General features: G+C 40.4%; 1 protein-coding gene and 1 long non-coding RNA gene across 2 annotated transcripts in view; both read right to left on the bottom strand.

Moving 5' to 3' along the window:
• Positions 1–10075: 10075 nt before the first annotated feature.
• LOC125284594 lies at positions 10076–11015 on the bottom strand. The gene is made up of 2 exons (XR_007191899.1): positions 10774–11015; positions 10076–10143 (listed from the first exon to the last, which is right to left on the bottom strand). It is a non-coding gene; the product is annotated as an uncharacterized LOC125284594 (long non-coding RNA).
• Positions 11016–17325: 6310 nt separating this feature from the next.
• Positions 17326–27294, bottom strand: part of apoba (apolipoprotein Ba) — a 31316-nt gene continuing 21347 nt past the window's right edge. The window contains exons 25-29 of the mRNA XM_048227734.1: positions 19720–27186; positions 19503–19614; positions 19320–19349; positions 19043–19226; positions 17326–18847 (exon numbers count right to left, since the gene is read on the bottom strand). Coding sequence (XP_048083691.1) covers positions 17633–18847; positions 19043–19226; positions 19320–19349; positions 19503–19614; positions 19720–27186 — 9008 coding nt within the window. The 3' untranslated portion in view covers positions 17326–17632. The remainder of the gene's footprint in view (positions 18848–19042; positions 19227–19319; positions 19350–19502; positions 19615–19719; positions 27187–27294) is intronic.

The following is a 27294-nucleotide window of genomic DNA, read 5'->3' as shown; positions in this document are numbered from 1 at the left end:
GGGGAAACTGTCTACCGTTAAAGCTGCCATTAGAAAAACACAAACATTACATGAGCCTTTCTAGCCAATGTCATCAGTCTTGGAAAATGGGCCTGAATTGCTTGGTGCAATGTCAGCAGAAAAAGAGCCCGACAGTAAAAGAATGGTTGCAGAAAAAAGGGCATTGAATATGAATAGAAGCACTATCACTAGCAGATCATGATGAAGAGGAAGAAAGTGATGATGAGGATGATGATTATGATGATGATGATGATGGTGATGATGATTTTTTTGCAACCCTTCTATTATCTTGTTCTTGAAGAGCAGAAAAAAGGATGTTGAATAATCAAAGAGCAGATCTTTATCTGCTGACTTAACAGCAGGCAGTTCGGGCTCATTTTCTACAGATCTAATAACTTGAAAAAATAATGTTCCACAGTGTGAAATGATGATAATGATGATGATGCCAGAGCACTATTTTGTCAAGTCATTAAAGATCTTTATTTCACACCTAACATCCACTTTGTTAATTAATGGAGTACAATGAAAACACGCAGAAAGCCAGACAGTTGCACAGAACAGCTAAGGGACCTCAGTTTAAGCACCTGTGAAAACAAATGCTATCATAACAGTAATCCCAGTATGTTTTAGGGAAGTCTGTGGCTGGTTTTCACACAATAATAAATAAAATGGTTGTTTCTGATATTAAGTATTTCCTGATTTTTTTTCCTTTTTGATTTATTGGATGATAGAGTAAATATTCTCAAATCATCAGAGAGTACGCTGATTTCAGTTCATTAATTAATCATATACACAGATGTTTCTTGTTTTCTTTCAACAGACATGAGGAGCATTAATCAACTTTTTTTTTAGAGAACTTGTCCCTGTAACTAAGAGGAGAAAGAGATGTGACAGGCTGCCAACAGTTTATTATTTACACATGTTGAAGGAATTAACACAAAAACAAAATAAATCAAAATAAATAAAGCAGAACAATCAGACAGGATGTGAAAGAAAATAAATTGCACAACGTATTAATCCATGTTCAGACTTCTTTTTTTTGTTATACATTCAACCATCCTGCATCCTTTTGTGCTCCAAGACAATACTTGAAGGTGTCATGAACAGTGAATGTCTTGATTTAAAAATGCAGTCCAAGTAGAATTTATTGATTCAATAAGACTTGTAAAACTCAGCCCCTCGGTGATGCAGCCTGTGCACAATTGGGTTATGGGTGTTCCGCATATAAAGTCCTCAGCATGTGTCTTCAGTATGTTGTCTAAAAGAAACAGCATGTCAAGTGCTGAACTGATCTGCACCATATACATTGCCAGGCTCATTCCTACATTTTACAAGGCTGGTATTGATCAATTGTTTCAGAGCTTTCACCCTAATCATCTCACACAAACTTGTTTTTTTTTTTTTTAATTACCATATAAGCCATCCTAGTAAAAAAACTAAAAAAATTGGTTTATTCTACAGAAACAAAGCCAGCCTCCCTATGGAAAGTGGGAAACAAGTTGTTGAAGCAGTTTTTATGTCAGTTCTATGGTGATGTGATAGAAATGCTACTGCTTGTTCACTTAAACCCTGCAGTTCACTTACCAGTTCAAGTCTACCACTCTGCCCTGAGATTACTGCAATTGGTGATGGCTATAGCACTTATCATTGCGTCCTCTATGGTTGGTCATCTTTGACAGAGAGGAGACAATCATTGGTATCTGTTTATTTACAAAGGTATTGTTGGAAAATTACCAGAATATTTCAAACATGCTTGTTTGGAATTCTGGTCCCTATCAGACCAGATCAAATGACTGATTTTTCCCCCCAAATGACTGTTTATTTTTCCCTTCCTTCTATAATGTTATGCAGGTTATATTATTATTTATTTTATTTTGTTTTATTTATAGGCCTATACTTTTTTACCCCAATTATAATAATATTTTTGTTATTTGTTACTGCAATCTTGGCTTCACTGAAAATGAGGACTACCCTCAATGAACCACGATAATAAATAATGATTGAATGAATGTATGGATGGATGGATGAATGGATGGATGGATGGATGTTTTATGACTGAAAGTATGACAAGCAAATTAAGGTGACTGTTTTACAATGACTTTCTTTAGGGAGAGATTGACACTGGAGAAGACATTCAGGGAATGGATGTCTTAAATCCTGATGGATAGTTGCACATTAGCAATGACATTTGTATGTATGTTAGCTTGTTACCAAAACACGTTTGCACACAATTTGAAATAGAAAACAGGACAGGTGGATCTCACATTTGTCATGGAGAATGTCAGTCTGCAGTCCTGTAGTTCTGCTTTAGACGGTTTACGTGCAACATGTCTGGTCTGTGTCGATTAACCAGACAAAAAACTGATAAAAGCAAGAGCCTGCAAATATTGAAAACACACAGCACAATGAAAATTATTATATTTTGTGTGTGCAGTGAACCTTTTGGCTTCAGCACAGACATTTTTCGACGATGCGATAACTTGGACATGATGCAATGATGAGCCATAGAGCCACAGTATGTGCTGCTGTGATAGCGTAACAGATTAATGTCTTTCCTGGAAGCTCCGCAAGGAATGGTCCTGGATGCAGCAATGACAAGTGATGTCAGCCTTACTGTGTCCCAGTCAATAGTTGGGTGTCTGGACAATGTAAAGCTTGATCTCACAAGAGCAGTCAAACTTCAAGGGAAGGCTTAAGGAGGAGATGTTTAACATACTGTCCAAAACGCAAACTGACAGGTCATGGCCTGCTGAGGATTTGGGAAATTACAGTCATGAGTTCTGTTTATTTCCATGGGTCATACCAGCAATGTATATAATATGACATGAACAACAACAACAACAACAACAACAACAACAACAACGTCAACGTCATAAACAACAATACAAACATATGCCAACTAAACTGTTTATTTTTTATGTGTTTGGGCCTTCAGAAGACCTTGAGCAAACGTTACTCCTACTATCGTTATTGATATTGGCTTTTGTTTTAAATGTTGCACATGTACGTGGTGCAGCCTAGGAGGTGGAGGCAATCTATAAGCAGAGCTCCTGCTTTGTGTAAAAGCTCTCATAAGCTATGATTGTCTGACAGGTTTTCTCGTGCCTCATGGATGCAAGTATGCAAAAACTGGTTTCATTCCCATTCTGAGTAGGCCAAGGACAGATTGGTCCCAGCTGATTGGAATAGCTTTAGATGTGCACTGCCAGGACACAAGGACAGGTGGATGAGGGTGTGTTGAGAACTGAAGAAATCCAACACGTACCCCCACACACACACACACACACACACACACACACACAAAAACAGCCTCTCATAAGACCGTCTCTTCTATTCTCGGTTATAGTTTCCTCTTCCTCATACTTGGCAGGCATTTCAGTATGGTCACACCACGCTCAAACAGAACTGCACATGCAGGGATGGCTTCCCTTTTTTGATAAAACACACAAACCTGCTTGGACGATGGTCAAGTGTACTTATCCTCTGAACTGGCTTTGGAAGTCCTCCTCAACAGATTCTCTGGCAGGGAGGTTGAAAGGAGGGGTCAGGCATTTGGACAGGGAACTGAATCATAAGGAAGGCTGATGGACCGCTGTTTCAGCACACCCTCCTCCTCCCCTCCTTTGATGCTTCTCCTCTCGTTTTGACTCTCGGTTTGACTCTGGATTTGAATTTTTATTAGACAAATTCACATAACTTGGGTCTCCATCTGTATGCATCTTTGGGAATGGAGTGCACAGCAATCCTCAAGTGCCTGTCAACGCACCACAGCAGAACATAGAAGTAGGTCCCCTCAGATTACTTTCAGCTGTTTATCAAAGTGCTCTATCAATTCAATGCACTTTTCCTCCTTTCAACATCTTGTTCTATTGCGCCTCATAAACCATGCATGGTAACCCATTGGATATAATATGTCTGGTAATAGTTACCTGCTTCACTGCTTTATTTATTAAATAATGTATCCTGGAGAAGTTGACACTCATTGACTGTGATAACCCTAGGAAAAATCCAAAGGAGCGAGTTATATATTATGTGGATTATATGCATTTGGAGACTAAATGTACAGTAATAGGTGGAATGCATGACTGCCATATTGATTTCCAACTCACGCAGAATGTAAAAGACAGGCTTCCCAGAATTCCATGCTGTAGTTGGGCCACACTGAGGTCCTTGTGCTCAAGTGGCAATATTTTTTCCTGGTTAACACTTCAACTTCACAGATAAAAAAAGCATAAAATGCCCACATTTATACATTTGTTGCTTATTATTACAGACTACATTGGACATTAATTATACCTCTTATGGACCCTTTCAATCTGTTCCCAGAGGGTTTCCGGTTGAAATTTTTAAAACCAATGCAGATACTGTGAAATTAAAATGAATCGGACTTTAGCGTAATACAACATTTTGACTTTACTTGTTTTATGTATTTATTTTTGTTTGTCCCCAAGTTACTCTCAATGTTGTTTTCTGTGCCACCAAATGACTTATGCACCTGTAAGGGTCTATAGATAAAAAGAGAATGCAGAACATAGACCTCTTTCACACCTATGAGAAGCTGACAATAAGATATTTTGTTCATGGACAGTTCAAGGAAAGAAAATAAATAAATCTGATGATAATCAGCCTGGCTGACACCAAATCAATTATCAGTTGATTGGCACTGTTCGTTCACTTTTGATTTCCAAGGAAAGGGGCGTAAACACCAGTGAAATCAAACTGAAGTTGGTACATTAAACTCTTACCAAATCCTTTTGGTAGTACAGCAAACATATCTTTCTTCAAGGGATCAGATTCCAAAAACAATTCAGTGGAAATGCATGGATTCCAGTTGCTGCTACTGGAAGAAACTGGAATCCATGCATTTCCACTGAATTATTTTTGGAATCTGATCCCTTCATCTACCTGTTCATTCTTACTCGTTGCTCTCGACTTATCGTGACTAAATTCAAGATGGCTGCAAACGCTAAACTTCGTGAAGATACTGTCTGTATAAATCGTCTTGTAAGTAAACTACCAGTGCTTTTTCAAAGTTCTCAATGTCTCGTTTTAAATGTCAGGGCCCTCGGAAGTCTACCAATGAAGTGTGGAGATACATTGAGCCTCGTAAATGGGTGTAAAACAGTGATTTATTTGCATGGCTAGCACGATGCCGAAGCACCACTATTGAAAAAGCTGTTGGTAGCATCGGCTAATTAGCACCAGATTTTGGAGTGCAGGGGACAAGCCGAGATGGGCTATGAGACATACGTTCACACTCGGTCTCATGTTTCAATACACTTTAGGTCAATATCACACCGGAATTGTCCTTTAATACTGATGCCATTAGCACAGCCACTGGTTGAGCGCAGAATCTACCTGTGCAGAGAACATCATCAGAACTCCCATCTGTACCAGATCTACACCTGTGCAGAGAACCTCACCAGAACGCCGATCTATACCAGATCTACACCTGTCCCACTGCCTTAGCAGAGCCACCACGATAGTTAGGCCGGCTGCAGACTGCCGGCATGGCGTGAGTGTGGCGTGTCTTTTGTGTGTCAGTTGCGTGGCGGCTGCGTGGCGTTTTCTACCTCTATTCACATCTGTTGCCAGCCTTGTCTGTACACACGTCAATATTTTTTCTTTGTACATTTGTTTGCACATAAATAACCCATTTAATATATTGTTTTTACTATTATTTATTTATTTATTTATTTATTTATTTATTTTTAATTTACATTTATATACATGAATGCATCGATGTCAAATCCTAGAGACTTTCAAATATCAAAATGTAATTTATGCAATGTATTCTTGTCAAAATGACATATAAAACATCTTTTCATAGTCTATTTTGCCTGGAAACACTTCCAACATGCTTGCGGGTCGCGTGAAAAAATAGGCGCCAGTCCTATAAAAATGTGTTGCTTATTATTACAGACTACACTGGACATTAATTATACCTCTTATGGACCCTTTCAATCTGTTCCCAGAGGTTTTCAGTGCAGCTTGAGCTGCACCTGAGATGTGCATGTCACGCAGGAAGTGTGCAACCATAACAACATGGGCGCTGAAATGAAAATGGACATGCCACGCAGCTGACACGCTCATGCCACACCAGCAGTCTGCATCCGGCCTAAGAGACCCCACCTGTGTAATAAATTCACTTTTACTTCTAAATGTTTTTTCTTAACACTCTTTTTTTGACTAGTTATCATCCACAAATAGACTGTGTGTTAATAAACAGACTGTTCATTTTTTTTACCACCAACAGCAAATGCCTTTTTGCAAGCATGTCTGACTGACCATCTCTCTCCCATGGACTCCCATTGATGAATGGACAATGTCCATGACACCTTGGCATTGTATGAAAGTCCAGAGTGTACACCCACCGCTGATTGTGTTTATGTTTCCTCAGAAGCTCATATGGACAACAGGGAGACACATGTTGAACACACTGTAATCGCCCGTTTGGAAACACAAATGTATGATACATTTATGAACTTGCAAAGAAATGTTTGCTTCAAAAGTTGGCTGTGAAATGCCTGTTTGTATACAGTGTCTCTCATCAAATCTGGTCCCAACCTGAATCATTGGCAATATATCTCAGAGGCCAGAAACAAAAGAAAATCCCTTAACTTTGATTGTCTGTTACATCAGAATTCATGCGCACTATGACACAGGAAATTCTGAGTTGAAATCATATTGTTTTTATTTAACATAAACAAGTGTACTGTGAGACCTTTGCATATGCATATTGCATGTTCCTCTTTTTTTCTGCACCTGAATATTTAGATCTACATTGAACTCAGTACATTTGTTTTGGTTATCAAGAAAGCTTATGTAAATGTAGTGTTGAATGTTGCTTTCCATGTTCATTCTAACATCTATACAAAAGAGCACAGAGAGAGAGAGAGAGAAAGACATGAAACCATTTCATTATACCATCAATCCAGGGGCCTCCCCATTCAATGCAATCAGTGGCTGTTTGTCCCCACTCAGTTGACCAAGAGGGGAATATAACTTGTGATTGCCTGCATGCTGAAGCAGTGCTGTTATTGATTTCACTCGGCCCACTGAAAGGCAGAGAACAGAGAATGCTATGTATGGAATGTCTATTGTTTCACTGCTCATTCCAGACAGGAATAGAACTTTTGATCTGATACATTGTGTCAGCTGGTAACTACGGTCAAGGGAGGTAAAGATTATCATAGGATCCTGGGGGGGGGATATAGTAGACTTTTTTCTACTTAAAGTCTACTATATCTACTATGCCTGTTACACAGAACCTGTAATATTCATTTGACACTCTGGAACTCTGGAGATGTTTATGTTTGTGTAGGACGAATGGCAGTGTGAAGTGTGAAGTATAGTGCTTGCCTTTGGCATAGCGCTCTCCCAGAGGTGTGATCGGATGATGAACTGAGATGAGATGAAAACATTCACCAAATGAGATGAAAACATTCACCAAAATTACGTATTCCAATGGTTCGGGGATTATTTGAATTGAAGGCAGCCAAAGACGTCTAGACATTCGAACCCTTGTAACCACTGCAGTTCCACTAACATCCAGTTATGGAGTAGAGTTTCACCCACAGGATCTGGGAGAAAAACAATTCGCCACACAATGTGAAGGATATGCTCGGTAGTCAGAAGTGTGCCCTGGTCTTTATAAGTTGCACAGTCACCTTCCAGCTGCTGTTTTATGGACATTCTCAGGCATATATCAGTCCTGACACACTGAAGGCTTTGAAATCTGGGGAAGTGATTTAAGTTTAGGCCAGACCCAACAGGTTGAGCTATCATCGTTGTTGCTCCCATGGGGAAACTCGCACATCTTTCAAACCATGTAAAAACGCACCCATGTAAACACTTTCATACGGTCATCCCTCTGTCTCAATCTCTTTCTCTCTTTCTCTCTCTCTCTCTCTCTCTCTCTCTCACTCTCTCTCTCCTCCCTGGAGATGGTCTCAGGACCAGGCCTGATGTCCCTGGGGCCTGAACCAAACTTGTGCTACCTGACCCTTGAGACATCAATACTGTGGTTAGTTTTATCATCTGCACCAAGCCTATTCAAACAGCCTCTGACAGGGTTCCTTAAATACATTTTCAGATATAAAATAAATACTATTTATGACTTTTTCTTGGACCTAGGCCCTTGTTTAATTTGTGCATTTTACATAGTAAGTATATAGGCACATCTAGCCGTTGATGTACATCTCTACATTTACAAAAAACACTCGAATATTCAACCACAGACACGGCTTTGATGCCGTCCTCTTCTCCAATATTCTTTCCTTAGCATGGGTTCCATTCACAGCAGGTTGACTCTGAGACCTTCTAGAATGCTCCGACTGTTAGATAGGTGAGTCACATGGTCACATGCACAAGAACCCAGAACCACACACTGGTCCTTTACATCCTCTGCTCCAATGTTTATTTCTCAGATAGTCTTCTTGTGGCAGGTTCTGACTCGGGCTCCGTGAGTGGAGACATGTTCTGAAGAAACTAGAACCTCTCATACTTACATACTTGCACTTACACATCTAATATCCTCTCCTAAAGTCTTGATTTTCCTCACAGGCAGGTTCTGAAGCCCTGTGAGTGAGAATTAGGTGCTTTAAATACTCCACAATTACAAGAACCTCGAACCTTGTACTCATCTTAAGGACATTACATATCTTTCCTTAAAAATATACAGCATATCCTCTCCTAAAATGATCGTCTCAAAACACATAAGGTTTCTCAGGCTCTGTCTTGTGAGTATGTTTCAGGTGATTTACATGAACCAAGGGGGCAGGAAAGGAGAGGAGACTTGAGTGCCGAGCCCAGCCCCAGCCCTGGTCGCTCACATCCAATCACATCATCTTCTCTGAGCTCCGATTACAACCACGGTCACATTCATCACATGGGTCATTCATCACTGACAGGCATTTAAAAAAATACTATAAATTCTCTACCTTTACCTAACAGGGGAAAATGCCTTGACAGAAAACCTCATATCCATCAACCCCATGTTCAACTTCCACCCACCTGGCCAATGAGTGCCCGCCCGGCCAGGGAAACTTAGACGTGCTGACCCCATCAAACCACAAGCCACCCACGGTACCGGCCACACATAATTCAAGTAAAAGGAGTCATCATTCATCATTGTTTTAAAAAATCATTCACTAAAATAAATCAAAATACTACTGTAGTTTTGATGACAGTTTTACATTTGCATGTCATTAACATGCATGGGTTTAAAATGTTGAGACAGAGGATCTTGGCGTTGGTAGTGCAGTTGAACTACATGGCCAATGTGCATTCTGCATGTCTAATATTTTGACAGAAATGACATAGTGGTTGGTTAGACACCACAACCCCAGCTGAGAACAACAGTGCGATCTTGTTTCAACATAGCTCAGGAAAATCGTTTAGCCTAAATGCATGTGTCCTCCACTGGGCTGGAGAAGTTGATTTCAGTCTATTAGTGTCCAGATGCCCTGTCCTTTCTCATCATGAGTCCGAGTATGTTTGGAGACCAGAGCTCACGTGCTGACACAGCTAACATCTAAAGATCCATCGTCATGGCCCTAGCAGGGATGTTTTGTACATTTGTTCACACGTCGGGTTCATATACCATTCTGTCTCATCTAATTCCACATGTTCCCTGAAAATATTTTTTTTGCATATATACTGTACACTCTAAAAAATAATACACTTACTCAACTTAAAAAAATTGAGGTAACAATTTGCATGGATCTTTTTAAGTAATTTCAACTCAAGCCGTTTTTGAGTAAATATTGTGAGACTTATATAGTTAGAACAACTGAATTATATTATATGATCAAATTAATATAATTAAGTTGGTTCAACTTAATTAAGCTTTTAGAGGACAAATCAGGTTGATTGTGCTAAACTAATTGAGTTCTTCTCACTATAAAAGTCTCACAATATTTACTCAAAAAAACAACTTGAGTTGAAATGACTTAAAAAAAAATTAAGGTAACAATTTGCATGGATCTTTTTTAAGTTATAGTAACTTACTTCACTTCTGTCTGAATAAAAGCACACAGCAATTTAAATTTTCTGAAAGCATTGTTTATTTTTAAAAGCAATGGCAACTGGTCCAGTTGTGCAATGAATGAATGTAGAGCTCCGTCTGAATTCGTCATTTATCTGTATAAAAAAGAAAGGCACAATGTTAGAAAATTTACCTCAAGACAAACAACAAAATGAACAAAATCTACATGGTTTGCAGGGATTGACACATAATATTTCTCAAACTTCAAAAATAAATAAATGTTGGCCTACCTATTAGGCCTATGTTCAGGTTAAGCTAAGAATGTCAAATGGCCCACAAACCTTCATAAATAGTGACAATGTTAGGCTTAACTAGGACGACCAAATATGATCCTCAAACACGTGCAGTGCTAGAACTAGCAATGCTAAAATGTTAAGTCACGGAATACAGCTGCCACGGTGAAATTTGAAGACACCAGACAGCTAAATTTACCTTCAAAGGGCAGGCTGCAGGTAACTTTGAAGACGCCAGCTACCAAAGTCATCTTTTCAAATGGTTTAATTACCGTGCAAGCAGCAGCTAGCTTGGAAGACACGATAGCTACTGTCTGTAGATAGCTAAAATCCATCTTTTCAAATATTCAAATTAGCAAAAGGGCAAGCTGTAGCGTTAATTTCATTTGAGTGTCACGTGACAAAGATTTTGATGCACTGTGTGCCGTTGTTTGATAGCTGTTGCTTTTAAAACAAACACAAAAATAGTAGGCTAGACTACTTTGCACGTACCTGTGATGTTCGATGCAGGCTACAGGATCCTGTGCCATAATTTCTGTTACTTCTCAGGCGTGGTCTGGAAGGTCCTGAACGTTCAATCGTGTTATTAGCTTTATAAGTTTGGTCACGAGATTTACAAGTTTCAGGAACTTAATACTTTCTATTGTTAGGTGAAAGCAAGACTGTGTGTTGAAAATCCATATATGAATAAGTTGAGACAGCTCTCTTTCTTTTTCAGTATTACAAACTCCTTAAAATAAATTGTCAACTCACCTATACATGTACAAGTAGCAAACTTAATTTTTTTATGTCGAAAATGTTCTTCATTTTAAGTTTTATCTACTAACCTCTGAATCATTTTTTAGAGTGTAGCCTATGTATTTGTCACTCTGCTTATTTATTTTGCATTGGTCCTACACCCTTATGTTGACATTTTCCTTGATTTCCTTTGATTTCTCTCATAAACAGTGATAGAAGCTTGATCAGTTAAAAAACCTGGAGGAGCGCCGAGGGAGGAAGTGGCAGATCTCTCTTCCCCCTGATCTCCTCGCTCTGACAGCTCCAGCCCTAGTCATGGGGGGCAGATGTCTCCTCATTTGTCACAATCTTCACTTTCTCTTTTGGCTTCCCGTCTGTCAGCATCTCCTGAATGACGGATTCTCTCAGTTGTTCTAGGACGATCCAAAGCCACATACTGTAGCTTTGCAAATTCCATCTTGTATTAGCGGGTGAACAGCTTTAGCATCTTGAATCCAGCTGGACTATGATCCATTAATCAAGTCCAAACTGGACAGCAGCATGCCAGTGCAACTGTGCCAGGCAGTGCTCACATTGTGGAAGGTCTGCATTTTCACACTTGATCCATGCATCCGCTCCCCACCGCTGGTCCAATGAGCTATCAGTTACTGGCACAAACCAGGAAATGTCTGGGAATGGCTTGTAATGGATCGAGACAACCACAGCAAGAAGTAGTGCAACAAAAGCTTATCTATCATAACCAAATATGGTACACATTTCAGTGTATACAGCTGGCTTCAGTGCAAGACTAAGTGCAGCAGTCATAAGACAGTATTTGGTCCAGTGTGTGAATTATGAAATGTCGACCTCCAAGTAAAACACACTACTCATGTTTGATTGCTCTGTTCAGCATTATTGCTTTATAGCATTTGGAGAAAGCATTGCGGTGTGTCGCATGGTTTCATAATAAATGAATGCCTATAATGCATTCTGTCCATGACAAAAGGTCTGTTACACTTGTTACCCTGTATGTAAATATACCCTGTATATTTGGGGCAGCCGTGGCCTACTGGTTAGCGCTTTGGACTTGGAACCGGAGGGTTTCCGGTTCAAACCCCGACCAGTAGGCTTGGCTGAAGTGCCCTTAAGCAAGGCACCTAACCCCTCACTGCTCCCCGAGCGCCGCTGTTGTTGCAGGCAGCTCACTGCGCTGGGATTAGTGTGTGCTTCACCTCACTGTGTGTTCACTGTGTGCCTAGTGTGTTTCACTAATTCACGGATTGGGATAAATGCAAAGACCAAATTTCCCTCACGGGATCAAAAGAGTATATATACTTATACTTCTGTCAGTGCCTGGTTAATCCATATATACCTCATACTGTACATTTTTCACTTACTCTTAGTGTCAATATCTGGATTAATAATAAGGGACATTAATTTATTATACTGTGAGAACATGACAGGCACTAAGTGTGTGACCTGTGCGACCTCTCTCCAGCAGTCCTAAATGCACCCAAACATACTTCACACTTGTGAAGGAGGACTCAATGGAAGACAACAAGCAGACGGCATGTTTTTTGCAATATAAAAAATAATGTAAGTATGCCAATTATATGAAGCAAGATTTTGAAATTGTGAAGGCAATGCTGCTTACATGTCAACGGTGCATGTCTACCCCTTCCTCTAGTCCACAGACTGCTTAGGACCCCGTTGAGTGTTGAGTTTTTCTAAATTGACCTATTTCCTACCTTCCCAGTGGCTACAACAGTTTTTGTTCAGACCATCTTTATTACCTCAGCATTTCCCACTGAAACCAATAGCAACAGCAACTGTGAGCCTATACACGTTGCGCTGTCTTAACAGTTCCCAGTGTGAAGGTCCTCGCCCTCAGCTAATATTCATTATATAGGATAACAAGAATGCATCCCGTGGAGAGGTTTAATGGCTGTTTGAAAGCCTTCAAAGTGGATAATCTCACTTGACAGGAAACACAGAATGTGCAAAGGAATGTCACAACACTTAAATATAGTAAATTATTATGCAATATTTGGGTAGATATTTTCTGAACACATCTGGACTGAAGTATGAGCAAAGATATTAAGGCATGTATAGAAAAAAATGCATTCAGTTGTAGAACAGTGCACGAAGTTTCGACCCTGGTCTAATAATTCTTAATTCTGGAAATGGTATGTAATGGATTTCAAAATCCAGTGATGGATTTGAATTTTATGTTAAACTGTTCATTGAGACACAATAAAGATATTCAAATAAAATGTTTTAAAGGCTTTCCCAGTACAGCATTTTCAGGAGTGTTTCTAAAGTAAACAAGAGATGTACCATCTTACAGAGAGCAAATAAAAAAAAAAACGTATTTTTTCAGCTGCCCTGTCTCTCAGGCCTCTTTTGACATGGGCCATGATTTAAGAAACAGCTGAGCATTGTCAGAAGGATATTATTCTTACAGATGAAGATCTATGAAACCCAGAGTAAAAAAAAGAAGAATCTTTGGCATGCTAGAGGCAGGTTGAGTTTGAACACAGGGTAAAGTGAGAGATGCAGGGAAACAGAGACAGAGAGAGAGAAAGAGGGAGAGAGAGAGGGGGGAGAGAGATAGAGCGAGAGACAGAGAGAGTAAACAAAGACAATTGAAAATCTGCTGATTATTTGAGCAGAAATGTTTCTGAAGAAGACCTAATATCATTAGATGTGTTGCAAGAAGGTCAATGAAAATTTACATGCACATCACACACAAAATGAGGACAAGGTTTTTTCTATTAATTTGTTTAAAAATATTTTAAAATATGGGGATGGATTGGATATGATGACAGGTTAGTTTACAGCTTGTCAGCATTCCTTCATGATTTTCCCCTTTGGAGAAAAATAAAACATGGAGAATATATAAAATCAACTCAGAAAATAAAAGTTCACAAAATTCCTCTAGGAGCTCTTGAAAAGCCCTTGTGTGAATCGCATAGTGAATTGGGCGCAGAGTGACGACTAGTTTCAGGTAGTGAAAAGCGTGTGGCCTGCTGGCAGGTGTTCTCGTTATAAGCTATAGGCTACTACTGGTGGTGCACCCTGACAACTGCACGTCAGCTCCGAAGGGGTAAAACAGACAAATGACCTTTTGATTAATTATGATCTCAGTGCGAGGAGCTGATGACACCCAAATGCCAACGTCTCGAATGGCACAAGCCTGCATTTCATCATGAAGAAGGTCAAGTCCAGAGGCAGGACGGAGAATCTGCGCAAAGCCACCCCTTGTGTGATTTTTATCAGTGTGTGGTTCGTTCACAGCTGTAGCAGGACGGACTCGAGGGGTGGAACGGAATAGCCCCATATTTTATTGCCTTTTGCACACCCTGTAAATCATTGACATTTTGTTTTCTTTCGCAGCCTTGTTACCCCCTCACAGAAATGAGATTACTCACCACTGGCCAAAATCCAGCTCAGGGGTATTCTACAATGGGACATGTTATTTATTACAGTGGACTGGGCTATAACATCTGTGCAATGGCTTATATTACGTCCACTACCTCTCCCTACTCCATTTTATAAGGTATTTTTATTGAAAAAAAAAAAAAAACTAAACACTGTGTGCATCCATCATGGTTGCTACAAACAGCATTTTATTGCGAAATAAATGTACAAAACCATTGAGAAAATCCAACCTGTAGTCACTAGCCAGTGTCTTGTTTTTCTGATTTCTTATTAGTCTGTTCACCACAGCTTGCTTGCTTTCTGAAGATCATTGCTGAAATAATTATTCATAAACAGGAGGCAATTACTACTCTCAATGTAGGACTAATTGTTTCTAAGAGGGCCAGTGTCCCTGTTACATAATCATTAAGTGTAATAAGGAGTTTCTTTACTCCCTTTATAAAAGTATGGTTGCCATGGGTGTTGTGAAAAGCACTCTGGACTGTGGCAGAGATGGACCCATAGAAAAGTTTACATGAATCGTGAACTTCTTCACTATGGCCTTATATTTGACCCATTTTGTCCAGTGAGGCATGGCCGTATCATTTCACGTCCCGTCACTAGAGGCATCTTTTTGGATGGGATCAGGAGGATTAGACTGGAAGCAATATCAACTGAATGTGCAGAAAAAATAATAGCTTATTTCCCCCCAAAGTGAGATAATATCATCCATGGTCCTGATAATCCCACCCCTAGTCACGGCACATTCTTTAACTGATTAATACACAACAGCAACAACAGCAAAAACTAAGATACATCATTGGCACAGTATTATACATCTGTTTTAATTTAGTTTCATCTATTATATTTTATTATGTGAGAACAATGGATCTTATATCAAGCTGAACTAGCATTTTTTCTCATTCAAACTAAAAGGGCTAAAATGTTGCTTTTGATGCACATTTGCACGTATTTCTATTCTGAGAAATATCGACGTGTAAGAAAAAGTGGTAAAGAATTTCAAGTGTGCTGAAAGAACATTGTCAGCTCCTCCATTTCTGTGTATGAAACAGTCACATTTCAATAGGTGTTGCCAAAACTAACCCTCCACCTCGATAAGATACCTTTGAGATATGCCCTCTGGACAAGCTTTTAAGCGTTTGAGCGTCTTTAAAATATTAACATTGGATGTGACTATGCATCATACACCTTTCTATGATTCTGCTTTTTCTAGGAACCTTTACTGACTAAGTGCCAAAGTCTACAATGGGTAACAGAACTATGGACACAGTTTCTTGTCAAAACACACACAGGGAATACCTACAGTACTACCTGAATGTCAACATGATTGATTTTTTTACCAAGAATACCCTGCTCCATAATGATAGTCATACTTGCGGAGGTGTTACCTCCAGCATCTGACAAGCAGAACTGAGCCAACAAACCTGATAAGAAACATATTCCCCTTGACTGAAGCAAACACTGGTCATAGACCATGCCCAGATTGAGCATTATCAGATTCTTAGAATTTGTATATTATAATTTCAGGTTTGTAAAAGCTACATAGGCTAGATTCTCCCCTACCCCTAAATGCACTGAAACACGTAGGCCAAAAATAATCCACGCCATTTCCAACTAAGCTTGAACTGAAACTGAGCTTGGAGTGGTATAGTTTATCTTCTAAGCAGCGAGTTTATCTGCTAAGCAGCAGATAGTTCTGCCATTTGCAGACTCATCCAGGTACTGACAGCATCTGAGCAAAACTTACATTAGCTCCAAGAAGTTTAGCAAAATAGTCACCTGGTTTCCTAGTGAGCCCCAGACTTCCCCATGCTGTCTGATTGTCATCTGACCCTCTGAGGTTACATAGAGTTGACCTCATAGAATGTAAGAATGTGTTTCTTTGAACTCCACTCAAGAGCAAATTAAGCTTCAAATGATGCAACATATTCCATAATTTTAATTGAATAAAGAGTGGGTGGTTAGGACAATAAACAGGTTCTAAATCAAATCTTTAGCACAACTTGCAAACTGCTCAGTTCAAATGTTACTTTTGTTACAAATAACTGAATACAGTTGATAATGAAGAACAATACTTTTTGATGAATATCCATTACCACATTACAGAGGTGAAGACTAAATAAATACTAAAACTACTTTGCATGAGAGAATTAGACTGTTTTTCATAAGAGTCCAAGTGTTCAGTATTAAATTAAAGACCCTTCTTCTCTGTGACATACCGTATGTCTACAGAGGAAAGCTGTGGCTTTTTAAACCCTTTGCTGTGCTTTCCACTTGACATACACTTAGCAAGCTTGCTAATCAGGAGGTAGATGTCCGCTCCCAGTCCCAGCCATTCAATCCTGACCTTAAAGGGACAGCACTTCTGTGAAAGGGTCAGACCAGGCCTTTGGCATCTAGTCAGAGCCTCAGACTATCATGCTGATGATCTATAACCTTTTAATAGACTTCTGTGGGAAACCCAGCATGGTCCAGTACACACAACAGCCCCGGATTCCTAACAGGTGGCAGTTTCTTTGCTTAGCAACATTTGTTTTGCCCCCCCCCCCCCCAGTTCAGATTGGGTGATATGAGTGATCGGTAGGGGGGTTACAGTTTTCCCACCAGGTATCCAGTAGGGAGACTGTGGTGGGAATTGTAGACAGCATACTGGAGGCAGCGAGACTCTTCCTGAGTGTGTATATCAAAGAGACAGACAGGGCAGACAGACCCAGAGAGACTCTGCGAGGCTGGGAGGAGGTTCCAGTGTTGTGTCTGGAGCGGGAGCTCAAATCCTCTCGGTTATGAACAGTTTGACTGCACTGCCCCCACATGGCAGGGAGAAGAACACACAGGGATACAGCCTGCTCAACACATTACAAAGGAGGGCAAATTGGACACATGGAGTGCAGTGCATTATTTAATTGAAATCTATGCTTTTATATATTGCAGAGACTACTCACTTGAACTAAATAGAGTGAAATAAAATGAAATGCTGGAAGTAATATAAAGCATTTAATTGATGAAAACAATTAATTTAGTCTCATTTCATGACCACGTCTCATTTCAAAATATGAACAAAAACTTAATTAAACACAACTTTATGACAAAAACATGTGTGTTAGTTTACCCTGTTAAATACAATCTCTTACATTTTCAGACTTAACAGTCCTTCTCAAACACTTGTTTGCAACCTGCCCTTCCTATTGAAAGATTATTCCCTGGTCTGAGTTGGCCATTCACTAAAAGACTTCCAGAAAAAGGGAAGGGGAATTTCTAACTCCGCTTTTTTGTTGTAGATTTTGATGTAGGGCTCTGCACCCTGTGTGTGATGTCTCAGCTGCTCATGGAACTCATTGGCCCCACCAAGGAAATGGGATTCAAACACATCAGCAGTGAAGACTACAGTTTGGTTGATGTTCTCCATGGTCAGACCGTTGTACATGTCCTGAATTTTCATTTTTGCCATGTCTTTGTATACGGCTGCATTTTCCTTTGCTTCTCTCAACTTTGATCTGATTTCCTCCATGGCAGGCGTGCTTCCAGCTTCTGCAAGGTGGTACCGGAGTTCGCTCAAGAGTTCACTGAGCTTCACAGCCTGAAGGGAAGTCATGAATTCCTCCACCTTCATAATGCAAAGCTTCAGGAAATCATTCAGGCTCTTAAACAAGGTCTCCAGCCTGAGATTCTCCCACTTCTTCATGGCCTCACCAACATACTCCTCAATGGACTTCATCGTTGGCAGACTACTGTCTAATATCTCCTGCCCCCGGATGACCTTATCAAAGTATGGCAATGTGATCTCAGTGCCACTAATGAGAGAGTAAATGGCCTCCATTAGACTAGTGAAACTTTTAGTAACCTGCTTAATAGCTGCTGACACAGATTGTCGGACTCTGTGGTACAACTCCTGCCCACTGAGCTTCTCCTCCAGTCCAGGCAGGTGGAATTTGGTCTCTTTGATGAACTGCAATATAGCGTCAAGGAGGACCCGTGCATTTTTTTCATAATACTTGTACAGCTCTCTAGCTTTGGCCGAGAATCTGTTCCTCATCTCCTGGAGGTCCACAGATGGAATGCCTTTAGCGGCCCTCGTTAAAACTTCCTGGGTCCGCTGGTTGATCTGTTCTATGGAGTTCTCCATTGAGTTGAACATCTGAGGAACCTCATGGTAGGCTCTTTCAATGGTGTTGGAGAGACCGTTCTTCAGCTTCAGAGAGGCTCGATTCAAATCCATGCCGAAGTGAGCAGTGTGATACTTGTTGATACACTTCTTAAGGGAGGTGGCGATGTGGGGTGTATTCTGCTTGACCCCATACAGGATGTCGCTAACAGTGTTCCAATTCCAAGCTATCTGGAGGCTCAGTTTTTCTGAGTTCCTCAGGGTGGCTTTGACAGTTACCATATCTGTGTCTTTGTCAGGAGAAGACTACACACACACACACACACACACACACAGAGAGAGAGAGAGAGAGAGAGAGAGAGAGAGAGAGAGAGAGAGAGAGAGAGAGAGAGAGAGAGAGAGAGAAAATTAAGTTACCATTTTTGTTTTTTACCATTTCAAAAAATATTGTTTTAAAAAAATAAAGAATTGCAAATGGCATATTCATGATTTTTGTCTCACCGGATAGCGACCAAAGACTTTTCCATAGTATTGTGAAGGCGACCTCATCTGAAGCTGAAATCCCATGAACCCAGCAGACGGAGAGGAAACAGAAGCCGTGATGCCATTTTTCTGAGATGCATACCGGCAACTCACATCAATGAAGGTTGGACTCATGATGTTCACATTCAGTGTATGGTGATAGCTGAAAGAGAAAACAAATCGCTCTTAAATAATTTTCTGAATTTTTGTATTGTATGACTGAGATTATTTACAAATTAGTTTGAATGCTACCAACCTGGAATCCTGAGGCTCTTGCCGCTTTGTTCTATGACAACACAGACAAATAGAGAAACAATAATAAATAACTAAACAAATACAAAATGGAGAAACATTTACAGGCAAACCCAAAGCAATAATTGGGTTTTAGTTTTGCTTTATTTTAATAGCACATATATTGACTGTACTTAACCGTATTTACCTGATATTCTGAGTCAGTGTGTGCTGCCAGTTAACATTAAGGTCGCTGTGGGTCAGTTTGCCAATCCCATTCATGCTGAAAGCTTCATTGAAAATGCGCCAAGTTGCTTTTGCTAGAATTTAAACATGTAAAACAGGATATAAGAATATTTAAAAGTTATTTAAATTCAACAATAATCAAAGATTAAGTTTTTGGATAGAGAAAGTTCCTTACGTACCATCCAAGTCATACGCAAGGAAGGCCATTGTTGAGGTGCAGCCAGCGTTAAGGGAAGTCAGAAGCTCAGGGTACTGATTTTCCACTACAGTAGTCCATGTCTCCGTATATATAGGAGAGGATACCTTCACTGTTGTTGAAAGATTTCCAAAAGTTGGGATAAATATAACAGCTGGTAACTTCAATGACATCTCTGGGATTTCAATATACTGTTTGGGAATTTGAAATGGAGGTATGCCACAGTTTGGCATTAGAGCCATTATGTCATCAAGGAATTTCACTGGGGGAATTCCTGAAAAGGCGATTTCAAACTTTGGAAGTTTCAGAGAAATGTAATCACCCTCAAAGTACTTTGTGCCAATCTCAAGAGCTGGAATTGTGAGTTGGGGTAAACCAGGCAGGCTGATATCTATTTGAGGCAATATTATCTCATCAGGGATTTCTATATTTCTCAGATCAACAACACGATTTTGGATATAAAAGTTAGTAAATGGTACATCAATATGTGGAGTGGTAAAGATTTGTGGAAGAGAGACATCAAGATCAACATATTCCAGGACTTCATTTATTTCATTGATCAGTCTGGGAATTTCCCGAAAACCAAACTTGTATCCCTCTGGACTCTTCGTGTAAACAACAATGGTGGAGCCGTTAATGAATTGACGTTCTTCTGTGTTGGTGACCTGGTCAAACTTCAGAACATCCCACAGTGTCTTCTGATACACTGGTAGCTTGATGGATTTCAGGAAGGCAAGATACCCCTCCCAAGACTGTGTTGCTTCCATGCGGATCTCTGCTCCATCATTTGACAACACAAGATCACATGCATGGATGATGGAGGTGATTTGCTCTTTGCCACTCCATTTCAATGACTGCTTCTCTGCTGTGAGGTCAATGTTTATTTCCTGGAGCATTTCTGCATCACCAATAGGGCTCTGCTGAGAACAATCAAAGGCCGTACGGAGCAATACAGTTGTGAGGGGAGCCATCTCAAGAGTAGCTTGGATAGATTGCTTCCCATTTGTGACGAAAGATGCAATGGTAGCCTCATTGATACCTGTTAATTTTATTGCAGCAAAAACACGACGTGGAGATGCTTCCAGTGCTAAGTACTCACTCAACTCAATGTTCAAAATCTTGATTTCACCATGGTCATATTTCGCTTGTACTGATGTGGCCACTGAGGACCGATGATGTTTTACATTGAGGAAGAAGGAAACTTCATTGTTCAAACCTGCAGAAAACCTTCCAGTCTCCATCACGATTCCATCTATCTTTCCCTTTGTATAAATGTCCACAGAGATTAAGGTACTTTCCAGTCCTAGGTCTACCTTCTGCTCAATGTCTCCACCTCCTCTGGCCATGTAGGGGATGTTAAAGTTGTATTTCCCTTTCAGTATAGTGCCAAATATTGGTGAGCTGTGAGAATGTAAACGTGACTCCTGTTCCAACTCCAGAGTCAAGATGGGGAAATTGACTTTAGCAACATTTGCCACGGTTACCTCCAAACCTCTCCTTGTGCAGCTGAGAGAGCCATCATGGGTTCCTTCAACATTCTTGTGCTCTAGAGCCATGGTTGTTGCCAGCTTAAGACCTCTGTTCATCGTAAGCCTAGTTGTGCCCTCAAATTTTCCTTTCAGAACATCAAACACAGAGGTGGAGGTAGCTCCTAATCTCCCCACAATGTCTGACTGATTGTAGAATCCACCATTGGCATTTAGAGTGATCACAGTGGACTTAAAAGAAAAATCGTATGTCATATTCCCCATGGCTGGCATCATAACGCTGTTCTGGACTTCAGGCAACCTGAATGTTGGAAGAGACAACTCCCTGAGTGTTTCAGGTACATACAAGACTGGAACCTCTGGGGAAGGAAGAACAAGAGTATAGGATGGAACTGAAAAACCCAGTGCTGGCACTTTAAAACTTGGTGTGCTAACTTCTTTGGGGATGATTAAACTAAATGCTGGCATTTCAGCCCTGAAAGCAGACACTTCAATGTTCAGGACTGGGATGGTGTATCCAGGAACCCTAAAGTATCTTGGAGGCCGACCGGATGTGTCAATTTTGTATTTTTCATACTGAGACTTTGCATGACTGTAGGACTCCATGAGGTTATCGAAAACCCAGTCTCTTCCCCTCTCAAAGTTTATCTGCAGAAATTCAGCATTATTATTGATCATATTATATAGAGGTACAAGATCAAAGTAGAGTGCATGTGTGTCAGGGTTCTTCTGATACAGCAGGTTAAAAGTCATGTCAAAAGACTGGCGAGGAGTAGTAAGAAGAGCGTGGAGGCCGTAGTCTTCCCACAGCGAAACATCTTTAATCATTGGTGTTTTCATGTTGAAATAAGGCAGAGTCATCTCTGGGATTGAAAGAGGTACAGTCAAAAAGTCGAGGTTGGCCTCACCATTCATGGCACCATAAATGCCAACATCATATTTGTTATTGTCCAGGGTAAAGTTGTGGTTGTACTTGTACTGATTGAAGCGAGCCAACCCCACAAAGCAGACACGCTGTTTCTCTGAGTTCAGAATGAATCCATAATCATTCTGGAGATCAACCTTTCCGGTCAGCTTTAGGGGGAAGACAATCCTGGCATTCCCTTTGTTTTTGCTGTCAAGGACTACCTCAAATGGCTTTGCCAAAAACTCTAGAGAGTTAGAAATGGTGCCACTTGCTTTACCCCTCAGCACGGCATCATGGTAGGCTTTCAGATCAAACTTTAGGTCCTCTATCTTAGCTACTCCCTTCAAGGTCATGCGACTGCTTTCAATAAATGGAGTTTCTGTTTCGAGTATGACATTAACTCTCACATGACTCATAATGGCCGATTCAATATCGATGTCCTGTTTCAGTGTAAAGGCCTTGCTTATTGTTTCTCCATTAAATTGACATGTTGCAGTGCCAATGTTGACATTAAACTCCAGTTTGCTGTTGTGTGTACCCTCATCCGAAAAGCCATCTACCCACCCTGCCACCTTCCCACTGCCAATTGTCACAACAGTCACAGAGATAGCACCAGATTCAAATTGTGCCTTTGATATTTGTGTCATGGTGGCCTGACTTGAAATATCTGCAATTGGGATATTGAGATTGTGGTTGTAGTTTGTGCTCATTGTTGCAGAAATTCCATTCTTCAAGGCAAACTCAAAATTATTTTTCAAATCAGCTGTGTATAATGCAGTGGTAGCCTTAGCGGTAGTATTTGCTGTTACTTCAGCTGATAGTCCACTGAAAATCAAAGTACCCTCATGGTCAATGTGATAAGCCATGTGAGAGGCTTTAAGTGTCTCTTTAAGGATCATCTTCTTCATTCTCGGGGCTTCCAGGCGGAGAGTGCCATCCAAGGAGAACTCAAAAAGCTCAATGGTTGATTTGGCCTGGGAGGACAGAGTAGCGGTGAACTGGGGGGATTTGGGAGCAGTTGTTGAGTTTTCTAGTTTGGCTCCTGTTGTCAGTGTGTAGTGGGGTGAGTTTATCCTTACTTCACCATAGAGTTTGCCAAAGGCAGGCACTTGGACCTCATTTGGGATCTTCGGCAGCTTCACCTCAGGAATTGGCAATTTTGTGATATCAAAGTCTTCACAGTTCAATTTGGGTAGAATTATATCAGGGATCCTGATTTCCGAAAGTGTGATCCCAGGGAAAGTAAGGTCTGGCAGGTCAGACATGTATAGAACCCTTAAATCTCCAAACATAGCTTCAAGTTCTACTACTGGAAGCTCAAAGGCACGAATTTCATCAATTAGGTCAATTATCATCTGCTTGAGACTTTCAAAATCAATGGTGATGGGTGCCACCTCGACTATTTCAAGGAAGGTGAATTCTGGGATTGTAATGCTAGATGGAATATCAATGTCTTGAAGGTTCTGAAGGGGTATGGTTACAGCCGGAATTGTGAGATCTGTCAGTGGGACAGTGAATGAAGAAGTTCGAATCTCTGCCTTTTTTAGGGCATCGAGTATGCCCTCTACAGAATTACTGATTTGGTCAAGAATCTCTTGGTCCTTTGCCACCTGCCGAATTGTCTCAATCAGTTTATCAAATTGAAGAGAGATGTAGACCAGCATATTAGTATAGGACTTACTGGCCCTCTCCAAGTAGTACATCATTTCAGCTTTGATGTCCATGTCAGTGACTCTCTGTCTCACATCCTCCAATATGTCTTGTACCTTGAACTGAATGTCTTTGTAAGCAGTTTTGTCAACAACATCCTTCAACATGATGAGCAACTCTCCCACTCTTGTTGCTTTGAGTTGATCCAAGTAATTCCATACGGTGGACTGAATCTCTCTGAGAAACTGTCGAGAAGCTTCAATTTTTTGTGGAATTTCATATGTTCTTATGTGTTCATTCACATACTCAATAACTTCACTGATTTTCTGGTTGGTGTCATCAATGTTCATTTTATAATCAAACTCCTGTATTGCTTTGGCTGTTGTTGAAATGTATTCGTTTAAATCATCAATACTTTGTTTAAAGTCAATAGATTTTAACTGATTGATAACATCATCAAGAACTTGCATGAATTTGCTAAAGAAATATTCAATTTCAATTTTCTTCAGTTCATCTGCCACTTGTTGCAGAGTTTCATGGACTTTGTATTGTTTTATCAGTTCAACAAAGTCATTAGTGAGCATCTCAAACTTCTGATCAATTTCATAGCGTTGAAGGAGGTCCTGTATTTTAGAGATCACAGAATTAATTTTGCTATCAATTTCATATTCATCAAGCCAGTTGACAAGAATGTCTTTCATAGTTTCAAGTGTGTTTTTTATGTCTTTGGTTGGAAGTTGATCTGAAATTTGTCCCAAAAATAGAAGTAAATCAGATGTAGTAGTTTCTATATAGTCTTTTAGATCTTGGGCTAACATCATAATATCAAATGTGTCTATGACTTGCTTCAGTTCACTGACTTTCTCCTGTAGCCAATCCCTTATTCCATATTTTGTGTCAAGCTCTTGCAGCCAACCCAAACTGCTGTCTGTCAGTTTCTCCATGTCAATTTGCCTGATGATGTCCTCAATTGCTTCAATTGCCCTGAAAAGTGTCTGGGAAATCTGATACATATCATCAAAGCTCCTGAGAGTAGTTCCAAGCTGTCTAAAGAAATATGATATGGTGTCAGACAAGGTCCCACTTTCAACATATTCTTTGATTTTCACCATAATGTCTCTTATTTTACTTGATGTGTCCAGTAAAGACTTTTCAAAGTCTTCTCTCAAATTCTCCACAATGGCCTCCAAGTCATCCACTGAGATTGCATAGTTTTTCATCCAGGAAACCAATGCCTCATTAGCTTGCTTGAATTTTCCTTCAAGGTCCAAATCTGTTATATAATTTTCCACATCTTGTGGTATTTTCTCCAAAGTAGCTCTGAACTCAGCAACAACATTATTCACATCTAAACTGTTGATATATTGCTGCACTGCCTCCAGTGCATTCACAATTGAGGCTTTGAGTTGTTCAAAAGCCTCAGGAAGATTATCAATAAAAGGCAGGGAAAGTATGTGGGAGTCACTATTCTTGTCATATTTAAGGAACGCCGATAGACTAAATTCTTGGTTGTCAAAAGAGTGATCACTCTGGAACTCGGGATCATCAGACATGGCTGCTTTGTTTACAAGATTGGTGAAGACCACGCCAGCCAATTCTATCCCCATTCTCTCATCATTATTATAAGTGCTGATGTCCTGATTGTAAGCATGGTCGTTTATCTTAGACTTAATCTTCCAGAGCCAGGACTGTTCACTGGGTGTCAAGACACCTTCAAGCTTATTTTCAAGGTGAGTTTCGTGAGTTGCCCCAGAGGGCATCTCATGTGTAGCGGATGCCCTGCAGTCGTGAGAGTGGGCAATGCCAAGCGGTTCCGCTCTCAAAAGAAACTTGCTGTACAGCTGACCCTTGTGCTTCCCGTAGAATTGCACCTCACTGTCACTATTGACAATGGCATCAACAGTTAGACTAAAAGGTTCTGCCATCGTCCGTAGGGTGCTCTCTAGACGCAAGATCTTGGAATTGATCAGAGCCTCACTGCTAAGTTTAGCTGCCAGCCCTGCATATTGCAAGTCAAAGTTGTGATTAAACTGGGTCTCAGACAGTTTGAAGTTTGTGTTGCATTTTACAAATCCAGCTAGATCAGCATAGTTGATGGAGCAAGTGTGTTTTATTTGGTCGCCACCAGTAGAAGCACCAGTTATGCTGCTTGACAGATCCATCTTCAGCGGCTCCAGCTTCAGTTGTCCCTCTGTGCTTAGACTCATGTCAAAGAGCTCAATGTCATTGTTAGTACTTATTGTTGCAACAAATGGCTTTAGGTTCACTTTGATGTCATGCTTGTAAGATGTGCCATCACAAACAAAGCAGTCAGACTTGGAGCGGAGAGCCAAGGTCCAAAGAGTAACCTTCAACGAATGGGAATTTCTTGTTGTCATACCCTGTAGAGCCCCTGTCATACTGTCAGTATAGGTCAGGCCTTCTGTAGTTAGACCCACACTCGAAGTGTAGTCAATGTCGACATCAAAGAGATTTCCCTTAAGAACTGTGCTGACAGCAGCTTGTGAGGAAGTTACTGTACCCTCCATTTTGAGCTCCCCATCGTTGTCCCGGCCAGCTGCTTTGGATGTCATCGATAATGTGGCTCTAGTGTCATCAATCCTACCATCAAAGGCATTTTCAAATGTCATTGGGCTGCACTGCAAATTGGTTGTGCCACTAGTGGTTAAACCGGATGCCCTGTTAATTCTGTGGGAGGATTTGTGGGACCCACGGCATGAGTCAAACACCACAGAGCCATCCGCATTTGTCTCCAGACCATCACTGTCCAGTGTTCCAGAGAGAACACCATAGCCTCTGTTTTTTCCATCATCGATTTCTGTTTCCACCTTCAGGTTTGCAGCTTCACAAGTGATGGCGAGGTCAACTTTGTTATTAATAGTATTGCTCAGACCTTTTGCTGTAGCATCTGACTTCAGAGTAAACTTGCAGTTCTCTAGTTTCAGCTCTAACATATGTTTCAAGGCTTCATTCGGTGTCATAGTTTTGGATCGGACAGTCAATACATTATCTGTGTAGTCTCCATTCATCTTGTTTTCGAGTTGAATAAATGAAGAATCAAGCTTGAATGTTGATTCTCCTCTATTATCATCCTTGCCATCAATCATGTAGGACATAGTGTATTCAAATTTAGCAAACAGAGGACCAACCTTGATGTCTCCATCCATGTCACCATCTGCTTTAACCTGATCGCCTTTTGACAGAGACTGTGAGGAGGAATGCAAAGATGCAGATAGTCCAAGTGGGCTTGATGCTTGTAGTCTGTAATTAGTTCGTCCAGCCACATCGTCTTTCCAGGCAATAGTTTCAGAGGCGCTAAAGCTGGCATCCAGTAGGCTGTGGCTCAGTGAACTGTTCACCATATACTTAAAAGATTCTTCAAATGTGCCCGTAATCATTCCAGCACCTATGAGAGAACAAAAGCTATCAGCATGCAACATATACAGTATTTTCATAACATTTTCACATGGTGTCAAATGATTCTGAAAGCATATGAAAGTATAAGTTAGTAAAG

Source organism: Alosa alosa, chromosome 19, assembly GCF_017589495.1.
Source record: "Alosa alosa isolate M-15738 ecotype Scorff River chromosome 19, AALO_Geno_1.1, whole genome shotgun sequence".
NCBI classification, from domain to species: Eukaryota; Metazoa; Chordata; class Actinopteri; order Clupeiformes; family Clupeidae; genus Alosa; species Alosa alosa.
The sequence above is the reverse complement of the archived record's forward strand: the minus strand, read 5'-3'. Positions and strand labels throughout refer to the sequence as shown.